Genomic DNA, 12,672 nt, shown 5'->3' on the forward strand with positions numbered 1-12,672 from the left:
GTGCCGGTTGCCGTGGTTTCATCCTGATGCTCTTTGTTTTAAGCTGCTGAAGCGGAGAGCGTGGCTGAACAGCATGCAAAACAAGCCTGATAAATGCTGCACTTTGTCTGGGGGGGGTGTCTGGTTGATTTTGAGGGGGTGACCCTCTCTCCCCCTCTCTCCCCTCCTCCTTTTTTTAAACTAATGCCACTGCTCTTTAAGTTTCTAAAAGCCTAATGAGTCGAGTGAACGGTGTCATTGTCTCAGGAAGGTTTCAATGATGCAGCACCCGAAGTGAACACTAGGAGACTCTGGACCCGAGAGTTTTAATCTTCACAAATGTCTCTAAGCCCAGACACTTAGATCAGTGATTCCCAGCCACTGTGCCGTGGCACAGGCCGGTGTGCTGTGAGAGATGGTTAGGTGTACGGCAGAACATTTCCCAATGTCAGTTGCCAAGTGGTCTTAAAAAATTATTTATATCTTGCAAATAATTTTTCTATGTTTGTCAACGCGTGACATGCAGAACTATCAAATACCCTTCCACTAGGTGGCAGCAAATGGCCATGAAAATACAAAAAAAAAGAATTAGAGCTTTGGAAGAAGATCTTTGAGTGTCTTTCTTCAATTCCTGCCAGTATTTCAGCGTTGTTTTCAGCTAAAAAGATTTTAGTGAATTGTGAATATATTTAAACTAAAAGGTTATTTTATTATATATAGTTTTTGTCAGATTTTTGTTTGGTGGTGTGCCGTGGGGTTTGCCTAATGAAAAATATGACCTGAGACGTCAGACTGAAGTGTGACTTGTGGCTTGAACTCTACTGCCCCTGTGGGTGGGTTGGTGGGGGCAGAGGAGTTTCTGATATTTATTTAACCAACCACAGACCTGCCAAAGCCGGGTTTCAAACAGGCAACCCCTCAGATTACTGCGGCCTCATAGTAAATGATACCAGATCAGCTGCAGATCTTTGAAGATCGAGTTCATTTAGATTTTACTGAGGATTCTTATGGAATTGTTTGATAAATACCAACAAAAAGGTTTATGAGAATTCTATTGACTACAGCTCCCTGTGGTCTGCTCTCTAACACGGAGACTGTGATTCTTCCCCATATAAATTGAAACAAACCCCGATCAGCGGTGGTCGGTCCAGACTCATGTCAGATGTTTGTCTTATTTCGGTTCAGTAAATGTTGGACTTCACTGCTGCTTCATCACTTCATCTGATCAGAATTAAAAAGTTTGTACTAAACCTTTTCAATCCTGACTCAGTTCCATTCATCTCAGTCCACTCCTGAGTCATGGCCCCGGCGGCCCGGGCTCCAGGGGGATGATGGGTAATATTTCTTCCCACTCCCCCGCCTGTTTTATCTGCAGCGCAGCCGATCGATGCCCCTGAAGCCGCTAAATCATTTGCAAGAGCGTAGCAGGGCTGCACCGGAGCAGAGAGCATGCTGGGAGGACAGGGGGAGACGCAGAGGAGAAGCAGCTGTGTTTACAGAGTGGGAGAATCTTCTAGAAAGTCGTCCGACGTGACGGCAATGAGCGGGGAAACAGCTGTGTGTTTGTGATTTAGTCAGTGTCAGGTACAGACGGACGTCTGTGAGGAGGATCTGACCCACAGACAGTGGACCAGTCCTACTGAACATCCAACCCACAGACAGTGGACCATTTCATCAGAGGAGACTCTGAACCCAACAGAAGATCTGGGTCCATTACACTGATTGGACAGAGTGGGATTAGATGGCGCTGTGACCCTGCTCAGACCTGATATTGACATCCTCCTGGATGATCCAACATCCAACTGACAGTTCTAAGGCTGACAGTTCTAAGTCCAGACCTGTTTCTACTCGGTGAATCTGGATCTTCATTTACCGTCAGGGAAATGACAAAAACACACGTGGCCCAGGCACTATGTCAGAGCGGCCCAGATGGTACGAGCTGAATTTTATGGCCAAACTAAATGTATCATTGAACAGCCCTGTGTCGGGGGAGAACTGGGGGGGCTAACACTGAGGTTGTACCTGTGCATCACTCCACAGTCAGGTGACTGTCCACAGCAGTCTACCATTCCATTTATGGGCATGACTCACCTGAGGCCATTTTTCAAGAACCATGCTGTAAACCATGTTTACATCTTTTTTTAACCTTGATTTAAAGAAAATAAGGGATTCTGAAATATTACAAAGTTTTTTTTGTAGTGTTGATAATGCACTAATGCCTCAGTGCCTGCCCCAGAGGAACACCTCTCACCAGTCAGAAGAGACTAAAACTTGGACTGACAATATATGTAGAACTGCTGCAGCAACATTAGAGTGAGCTGGTGAAACCAGACTCTTGTGGTGTGAAGATCAATAGCAGCTCAGTGTGCAGTAGTAGTAGTAGTAGTAGTAGGGTTGTAGTAGCAGTAGTAGTAGTAGTAGTATGGTTGTAGTAGTAGTAGCAGCAGTAGTAGTATTAATAGTATAATAATGATAATGGTAGTATTTATGTTTCATGCTGCCTTTTCTCATAAAATATGTTTTAAAAACCGTTTATCATTATTCTGTAGCCTGGACAACTACACACACACACACACACCGTGTCCGTACCTCAGTTTGAGTCACACTCACTCTACATAACTAACAGCAGCCACTGGAGGTTAAGTGTAAACAAACAGAGCCGTTGATTGAACCTCCGACTTTTGGCTCCACCCACTGCTCCACAGCAGCTCCTGCTCATCAGCTTTTGTCTGCTTTTCTCTGCAGAAGGCAGCCAATCAGAGAGCCCCAACCAGGCCAGTGAGTCAGATATCAAGGACCAGCCGGAGAACGGTGAGAACACACACACACACACACACACACAGAGCATACACACCTCACTCACGGTGACTTGTATTTGACCCTGGTGTGTGAGAAAGCATTTTCTTTGTTTTGTATGGTGTGTGTGTGTGTGTGTGTGTGTTCCACCTTGGCCCTTGGGTTCAGCTGTATTTCCTCACACATTCCGCTGCCGTTATTGTTCTTGTTGAGAAACCAGAGCCTCTGTTTGTCACCTGTTCTGCTGGTTCTGGGCTCAGCTGCAGCTGGTACCTGTACCCGGTTCTGACCCAGACCAGGGGTATGGAGGTTGAAAATATGAACCACAGACTACAGCTACAGACTACCTCTGACACAGATTATTGTCTAAAGTCTTTGTGTCCACTTATTAGAATTAAGACTCTCTCTCTCTCTCTCTCTCCCTCCTTCAGGTCACCTGGGCTTCCAGGACAGCTTTGTGACACCCGGGGTCTTCACGGTGGCTGAGCTAGTACGAGTCTCACAGAGTAAGTCCCTCCCACACCCACACCCCCACCCCCAATACCTGTGATAGAGAGAGAGGGAGAGAGGGAGAGAGAGAGAGCGGGGCAGAGTAGTGATGGGACTGCAGATCTGTCATCGATAGTGGAGCTAATGTGATTCATCCAGACTCAAACCAGACACTGCTCAGTTTAATGAAAGGCCACATGACATACACACACACACACACACTGGCAGGTTGTGATCAATGAGCAGCAGTTTTGCTTTTTTAGGTTTATTGGACAGGTTGTTGGAGACGGAGCTGCCAGGCAGCAGATGATGGATGGAGACGGTCGGGGTAACAGTGACGGAGGCAGAACAAACATGAGATTAGGGCAGATTATCCAAGATGGTGGAGAACAAAATACAGTCACAATCTTTTATCTAAATGATCATGTTGATCTACATATTTGTTTTAATAATTCATATAAATATATATAATATTTTTTATATTAAAGCCATCACCTGTTGATATGATGCTAATCATGATATTTTAAAAATGATGTTGGAGGGGAGGGGGGTGAGAAATGTGACCTGCAGAGTTGGGGGGGTGAGAGAGGATGAATGAGGGATAAATGTGACCTTTAAAAAGTGCCGACACGCAGGAGAGAGGGAAAGTGAGAGAGAGAGAGAGAGAGGGAGACGGTGAGAGAGAGAGAGAGTGACAGAGAGCGCAGTGAGATCTATAAGTCTGTCGATGGGCCACCGCTAACAATAGCTGATGTAAAGTGCCTGTCAGCAGACAGAGACCCCGATCAAAGGACGGTTGATCACACACACACACACACACACACACCTAGAACCACAGTCTGTCTAAACCACATGTCCAGTTCAGGCTGAGGAACCTGACATGGTCTGACTGTAGGTCTGGACTCAGGAGACATCATAGACTAACCTTTAGTGGTCATGTCCACACCTGGTCCTGTGCTGTCAGAAAATATTGATACACTGGAATATCACACTACTTCTTTTCATATCACTGTATCAATATCCTCCATCACTGTATTGATTTATTATTTATTTATTAACAATTACCAGTCAACTATGTTGACAGGTTACTATGGTGGCAGTTCTACTACAATTATATTGTACAAAAAGAAATTCAATATATTGTCGTGTCTATAGTATTGCAGTATATCACAATATATCGTATTGTTGCCCCTGTATCGTGATACGTATCATATCGACAGATTCTTGACAACACACAGCCCTACAAGTGACCATAGAAGTATTGAACCATAGTGTCACCAAGAGTTCTATAAAACATGTTAATTACTGTATATGTCTCATACATAGGTTGAAATATTCCATTTATATAAATACATATTTATATAAAGAATTACATTTCAGTCTTTGATGCTACGATGACTTTTTCGTTAGGAAAACCCCATGGCACAAAAATCTGACAAAAAGTATATGTAATAAAATATAATAACCTTTTAGTTTAAATATACTCGGAGTTCACTAAAATCTTGGCCTGTTTAGTTGAAGACAATTGCTGATATACTGGCAGGAATTGAAGAAAGACATGAGACAAAGATCTTCTTCAACCGCTCTGATTCTCTTTTTTTTTAGTTGTCATGGCGTTTTGCTGCCACATAGTGGAAGGGTATTTAATTGATCTGCATATCACGCATTGATAAACGAAGGAAAATGATTTGCAAGATATAAGTAATGTTTTTTTTTAGACCAATGAAACTGGATCATTTTCCGCGGCGCACCTGATGATCTCTCACGGCACACCAGTGGGCCACGGCCCAGTGATTGGGAATCACCGGTGTAGACTGTGAACTGTAGACTGGGCCGTTACGAAGTCACGTCTGCTGCAGTGGCTGAGAAAGAACACACACACACACACATACAAAGATGCACACATCTGCTATTTGTATTCCAAGGGTGTGTGTATGTGTGTATATTGTGTTGGTCAGCAAATCTGCAGTGATGCAGGTCTGGAAGAATCACTTATGGATCAGTATGTAGGATGGTCCTCTTTGGGGGGGAGGGGGGGGGAGAGGGGATTGTAAACTTTATAATTTTTATTGTGCATTTGACTGATTTCGAGACCAGAACAGCAGGAAGAGCGCCTCACATTGGTCATCACTTATTTTTACACCAAATGTATCTAAGACATATATTGACATATAGTACACATACATATATGTAGACATATGAAGATACACACGATGGCCACGGTGATGTGTTTGAAACAGAAACAGTGTTTCCTGTTTGATGAGCAGACTGATGACATCATCAGTGTTGATATTGATCTGCTGTAGGTCTGCTCTTCACCATGTGAAACTGGATCGTCACAAACAAATGACACATTGATTTAGAAAGTGCATTATTATGTATTCAAAGCACTGCAGAGGAAAGCCTTCACACACACTCTCTCTCTCTCACACACACACACACTCACAGACACACACACTCAGACGACCATAAACTGAAGGCATCATGTAGCAGCTAATTAAGAACCACAGAGATAAATAAATCAGGATGACTGTATAAAACAAATGTACTGGACAAATGAAAACACTCACCTGTTGATGGCGCAGTTGTTACAGTTAGGTCTAACTATGAAATGTAGAAGAATAGAAAGACAAAAACTAGAACCTAATCAGTGTCACATCATCTGCATACTGGTGTATTCTGTCACGGTTGTAAAGTTGTTAACCAGACGATGTGAGGATAATGAAGATGTTCTCAGACCGTTTCATTTACACTTGGCGACCTTGAGACTTTTGTTGGGAACTTATAGTTTAAGCCCAGACATTTTGTCAGTTAAAGTCACGGCTGAACTCTCCTCTGAACCCCTCTCGTCCTCCCTGACCCTCGTCAGCTCTGAAACACTAGTGGCTGCTTTCTCAACAACATTTCTTAACACTCCAGCACTAACACTGGTGTTGTCGTTGTACAGTGTCGCAGAAGAAGAATGTATGGTGTTGTCACCGTGACAGTGGAGCCGGAGTGTCTTCACCCACATGTTGGTCAAATGTCAAATCAGATTGTTTGGTTTTTCCAGGAAGTTTTTGAAGTGAAACAAACCTGAAGTGTAGTTTCTTTCACTCGTGGATGACTCGTGGATGAAGTGTAGTTTCTTTCACTCGTGGATGAAACCTTTCTGCCGTGTCTCCTGACCAGTCTGTCTCCGTCTGTCTGTCACACTCCACCAACTCCACCTTTACTGTCTGTAGTAGGTGTTTAAGACACGCAGTGTCGTTCATTAAGAGGCTGAACAGATAAACACACACACACACACACACACAGGTGTCGGCAGGACAGACCGATATTTTACTGGTAGATGAAAAGTGGCCGGGGTTGGTGTGTAGATAAAGGATTGGGGTGTATTGAGCACACGCACACACACACACCGACACACACACACATGGTGGGTGACCTTGGTGTTGCGCAGCCATTACACAATTCACTGGCAAGCCAATCGAATCTCTCTCTGTCGATCAATATCCTATTAAAGCAGCACACAAAGAAAAAGAAAGGGTGAGAGAGAGAGAGAGAGGGGGGGGTGTGTGTAGGTTAGTGTAGCAGGTCTGTATCAAATGTAATTGGTCACTTCAGTGTATTTGTGCAGACTGGATTCTGACTTCTCCACTTCAGTCAGCTCTCACTCACTTCATTTCCTTCCTTCCTTCATTCCTTCCTTCTTTTCCTTCCTTCCTTCCTTCCTTCCTTCCTTCCTTTCGTCATCTCTGAGGCGTGCCTCATGTTGGGCCACACACAAGTACAACCTTTGGTTTTAGAGCTGTGCAAAAGTTTGAGGTGTGCACAAACATGAGCTTGTCCTGACAACGTCACAACTTTCAAAGATTTTAGGTTGGTGAGAATTATCTTTGTTTTGTTGTGGCTCCGAACACGGTCGGCGTTAAAGAGACAGAAATACAGCCGACTCTGAACGGTGTCACCTCACAGCGCCACAGCCTGATGGGTTGTTTTTCTTTTAACACGTGTAACGTTTTTAAAACCTATTGATTAATCAATGAATTAAATAAAGTGGCAGAATAATCAATTAGGAAATGACTAACGACTCCATCAGTGTTGACAATAATTAACCACCACTAATAAATACAAACACAAATCAGGTGGTAGCACAGCACTCTACCTCAACCTCTCTCACCCCCTCTCCCTCACTCTCTCCCTGTCTATCACCTCTTCTTCTTCCCTTCCTGTCCTCTCTGATGTTTGTAGACATTTGTAACCTGTCAGTCAGCTCCACACACACACACATTCACCCACACACACACTCTGAGTCTTGGCTGCGTTGCCTAAGCTCCACTCAGGCAGTGACAGGAAGTGAAAACTACTGAAACTTACCCTTTGACCTCAGGTTATTGTTCCTGTGATGAGGAGCACAGTTACACACACGTCACGTTAGGGCGATGCACACACACCAGCGCTCAGAAGAATAAATGGTGTAATAGTCAGGAAACTGCAGCTGCCAGTAGGGGGCGCTTTTGGCTGAAGCCAGGTGCAATGTTAGAGGAGTGCTGAGCACAGGCGCTCTTTGAGGCATTTAGCGAGGTGTGGCGAGGGCAAAAGGCACCGTGAGCCAGGGGCAGCAATTCTCACAGCTCCGCCCACACTCTGTGACTCACACACACACACATGCACTCACACACACACTCACTCACACACACAGTCAAGACCAGAGACTCACACTCCGGCAGATAGATAAGGCAGCTGACCTACTTGGCACCTTCTAGCTCCTTCATCCCAAGGCACTTCCAACACGCGCTCTCTCTCTCTCTCTCACACACACACACACACACGCACTGGGACAGAAAGATGAATAAAGCTGCAGGCCTTGTTGGTCGAGGCTCATTCATTCCTTCTTCCTCCTGCACTCTGTCGCCCCAGGGAACGCACACACACACAGACACACACACCTGGTGATCTGCCAACACCATATGTGCCCCACATCACAAACGAATTCATTTTAATATAATAACACGGGTAATGATAGTAATAATGAATTAGTACCAAGGATTAGTCCTGATACAGTGAAACATTAATGTTAGAGTGGGAGGGCGGGGCCAGGACCAGGAATGGGGAGTTGTAATACAGCAAGAATATAAAGGGTGTCATGTTTAAAACTGGCCACTAGGGATCAGCACACCTGTCATCTGATCCTGCCCAAAATGCACATAAATATTTTATGTTATCAGTGGTTCAGTTCTAGTTTTAACCATGGAAGAAGTTTTTGCAAACAAAACGCCCCCTAGTGGTCTTGTTGTCCATCACTCTTTTAATCCATAGCCAGGGTGCACTTGTTTTATGGTGTTGTACAGGAAGTTTCTCATCTTAAAACTGTGTAGACCTTGGGGAAATGTGTGTGTGTGTGTGTGTGTGTGTGTGTTTGTCTCAGGCCAGTCCTATCTCTGCAGGGCAGAGAGAGAGAGGCCGATAGAGAGAGGTGTAGGTGAAAGAGCTGAGCTCAGCAGAAAACCATCCTCCCCCTCCTCCCCCTCCTCCTCCTTTCATCCCATCACGCCATCATGCTCTCTGTCAATAAAGCGATGAAGGGGAGGGATGGATTGGGGGGCTGGAGGCGAGGGGCTAGACGGATGTCCGGGTTTGAAGCTGATTGCTGCCTTTTTTCAGCGGGATTTTCAAATTGAAGCATTTGACAACAAAGAGCCGACTCTCCCTTTCTCTCCCACTCCCTCTCTCTCTGTCTCCCCCTCACCCTTCATTCTTCCACTCCATCCCTCCGGCCTTTCTGGTTGAACTGCTCTCCCCGGAGAGACAGAGAGGAAAAACAAAAGGAGACAGAGAGTTGTAGTCAGGGAGGATGAACGGATCACAGGTCCAGGAGAGTCCAACTGAGCTTCTGGTCCCAGGAACATGTCTCCATGGTGGGTGTTGAAGAAGACGCTCCTGTGAAAAGAAAGAACCTCTCGGGGTCTTTTAGAGTCCCTAAGATCTTTCTTTCAGCAGCTGTTGAGGAGGTCAGACCAGTAGAAGGAGCTCAGACCAGTAGAAGGAGCTCAGACCAGTAGAAGGAGAACATCCTGAACTTGTTCCAGGTGAAACAGTGAAAACAGTTCTAATGAGTTCCGTCTCTGTCTCTGTGTCAGCTCCAATCGCAGCCAGCACTGGTCCAAACTTCTCACTGGCCGACCTGGACAGCTCCTCCTACTACAGCATGAGTCCAGGAGCCATGAGGAGACCCCTGCCCAGCACCTCCTCCTCCAGGTACACACACACACACACACACACACACACCTTCCTCCTGCTATCAGCTAACACTCTGATGGTCCTGGTCACTGTGGACACAGTTGACTTCCTGTGAGTCCTCCTGCAGCCTCACTGTACTGTCCACAGGCTGGTCATGGTACCAGGAACTGTTGACAGGACCAGGAACTGTTGACAGGACCAGGAACTGTTGACAGGACAGAACATCTGTTCACAGTAATAACAATAACGTCTGTAATTTTTTGTCAACTTCAATTTAAATGTGTTGAGTTTCTAAACCCGTGGTTGGTGGACCCATCATGGCAACAACAGGCAGGACAACAGAGTGACAGCGGGACTGTAGGGTCACATGGTTACAGAACAACATCGTCTGTTTTATCCTTTACAAAAAGTATCTTCAGTGAATACACACACACTCACACACACACACACACCCACTCTCTTGTAAGGTTTGCCCTGACCTCCTCTGTTAAATCGATGCGGTCACAAGAGTCGTCTCTCTGTCTGCTGAGGAGATACCTGCCCTGCAGCGCACACACACACACACACACACACTGACTCACACACAAGCTGGATGTTTATGTTGCAGTGTGTAAGTCCTCTGACTTTTCACTCTCTCTCCTTACTGACTCTACACACGTCTCCAGAGACGTCCCACACACACACACACACACACACACACACACTCACACTCACAGCTGCAGGGGAATAAAACAGATCCATATGAAAACATTTAAGTCTTTACTGATGTCAAACATTCATTCACAGACAGTGGACACACTGACACTGGTTTAATCTGCTCCACAACAGCACTCGTATCTGGATGGAATTTTCCTCATTAAAAAGAACTAAAAACCAATTCATTTGTTCCAGCCCATCAGAAATATACTGTTAATTCATTCAAATAACCGCCGTATAAACATCAAAAACACAGATATGAACAAATATATTGATAACAATAAAAATAATAATAATAATTAAGAAAACGTTTTATATTATTGTTGTAAAACTGGGTAAAATAACGAGGAACAGTGGGGGAGACAGCGCCACACAGTGTCAGGAAACTATGGTAGGAGATGAATTATTATTATTATTATTATTATTTTATTAAACACTAAAAGTTCATCTTCATCACTCATCACTGCTGTAAGCTAAACCCTGCATCAACCTGTCTGAGCAGGATTTTCAAATTCAGGTGGAAAAATGGAGCGGGGTTGATCACTCACAACTACAGCAAAATCTCCTAACATGGAATACTCCTGTTTCCTGTGTGTGTGTGTGTGTGTGTGTAACAAAGAGGATTTTGACATCGTTTACATCTTTAGAAGGATTTGATCTTCATCAAAATGTTCGTCTTTTTTTTTTCATCGAATAGAAAATAAGATTTCTATATTTTCCTCTTCTTCTTTTGATCCCCCTCCTCTTCTGTCTCTCGGTCCAGCTCTGCCAAGAGGATAAAGTGTATGGACGAGGACGTGGACAGTCCAGGAGAGGAGTCCTACTACCCCAGTCAGGGTCGCTCCCCGGGCAGCGGCAGCCAGGCCAGCAGCTGGCACGACGTGGAGCCAGGTACTGAACCTCCTCCACCCTCTGACCAACACCACCCTCCTGACCTCCATCACCCCAGCTGATAAGCCCCTCCCCTCCTCCTCCTCCTCCCCCTCCCTCTCCACCACCATACACACAAACACACTTTTCCCTCTAACCTGCCTAACCTCAACAGCTTTGGAAATGCAATCATGTAACAGGGTGTAGTGAGGCTGTGTGTGTGTGTGTGTGCGTGTGCGCGCGCACGTGTGTGTGCTACAGGGTGTAGTGAGGCTGTGTGTGTGTATGTGTGCGTGCGCGCGCGCACGTGTGTGTGCGTGTGTGCCTTACTCTCTTTGATTAGCTGGAGGTTTTCCATTAGAGGCTTTGATTGACAGCTGCTGTGCTGCACTTCATTGTTAGTTAAAGTGCAGGAACCCACTGTGGGTTCCAGAACTTTTCTCTTCTTCAATAATGGAAGTCCTGCCAGAAAAAAAAAACCTAAATTAATTATCAGCACAGAGTGCATAAATCATTAACATCATGCTACAGTGCTAACAGAGCTAAATGTTAGCCTGTGGTGAACTGAGAGTGAAAAAAACACAACGCTATAAAAGTCTCAGTTAGCTCAAAGCTAACCAGGTGTCTGTGGGTGGGACCAGATCAGGTCCTGGATCAGTTCTCTCTCTGATCCCTGACAGGGAAGCTCCATGACTGAGGTTCTACCTCCACCTCTCCTCCTTTGTTACCCTCTCCTCCTGTCATCAGATTATTCATGCTGCTGTTCTTTTCTTTTTTCCTCTTCTTCCTCATTTCTCTTCTTCCTCTCGTTCCTCCGTCTTGCGTTGGAAAGCTGGATATAAGCTGCGTGGCTCTCTAGCTAGCTCGTTCATCTCCCGACAAGGTAAAGACTCTGCTCACGCCTCTTCTTTCTGTTCCCGTCTCCGTGTCTGTCTCAAACCGTTACCTCCATCACCTCCTCCTGCACCTCCTCCTGCACCTCCTCCTCTCTGACAAGGGGATGGGTTTTGGTCTGTCCTTTTTGGTGTTGTAAAAAGTCTGGTTCACCGGTGGATTTTCTTACATCTTCCTCCTGCTTTCACCTCCTCCTTTGTTCTCCTTTGACTTTTTTCCCTCTCCTCCTAACCTATTTTCTTCTCCTCTTCTTACGTATCCTTTCTTCTCTGCTTTCTTCCACTCTTTCTTTCTCTTTCTCCCTGTCTTTATTTTCTTGCCATTCCTCCCCCTTCTCCCCCTTTGGTCCAAATGTACCTGTGGTCCATCATCATCCATCATCTGCTCCAGTCTCCACATCACTTATCCTGCAGCATGTTGATGACATCATCATATCTGTTAAGTGCTTTGTATTTACAAGAAGGAAAAAAACACAGGAGCAACAATGTGTGTGTGTGTGTGTGTGTGTATTATACCATACAATCATCAGTTTTCTTTAAAGTAGAACTTGTTCCCCAGGGAACAGTACCAGAGTGTATCTGGTACTGTTGGACAGGTGCCTGTGCAGGGATCCTTCTAGACAGAGTGTATTGATGAACAGTTCTGTTCTCCGGTCCCTTTTGTTTGGAACTCTTTACTGACAAAACTCTTTAACAAACCTCCACGGGCTTCAGCTCATTATCCTAC

The 12,672-nt window shown here is 45.1% G+C and overlaps 1 protein-coding gene across 1 annotated transcript in view; it reads left to right on the forward strand.

Moving 5' to 3' along the window:
- Window positions 1–12,660, forward strand: part of nfia (nuclear factor I/A) — a 67,518-nt gene extending 54,858 nt beyond the window's left edge. Inside the window, exons 3-7 of the mRNA XM_025063972.1 lie at window positions 2,725–2,790; window positions 3,207–3,281; window positions 9,387–9,504; window positions 10,946–11,073; window positions 11,885–12,660. Coding sequence (XP_024919740.1) covers window positions 2,725–2,790; window positions 3,207–3,281; window positions 9,387–9,504; window positions 10,946–11,073; window positions 11,885–12,045 — 548 coding nt within the window. The 3' untranslated portion in view covers window positions 12,046–12,660. The remainder of the gene's footprint in view (window positions 1–2,724; window positions 2,791–3,206; window positions 3,282–9,386; window positions 9,505–10,945; window positions 11,074–11,884) is intronic.
- The last annotated feature ends 12 nt before the right edge of the window (window positions 12,661–12,672 follow it).

The sequence above is a fragment of the Cynoglossus semilaevis genome, chromosome 2, assembly GCF_000523025.1.
Source record: "Cynoglossus semilaevis isolate Cse_v1.0 chromosome 2, Cse_v1.0, whole genome shotgun sequence".
NCBI lineage: Eukaryota > Metazoa > Chordata > Actinopteri > Pleuronectiformes > Cynoglossidae > Cynoglossus > Cynoglossus semilaevis.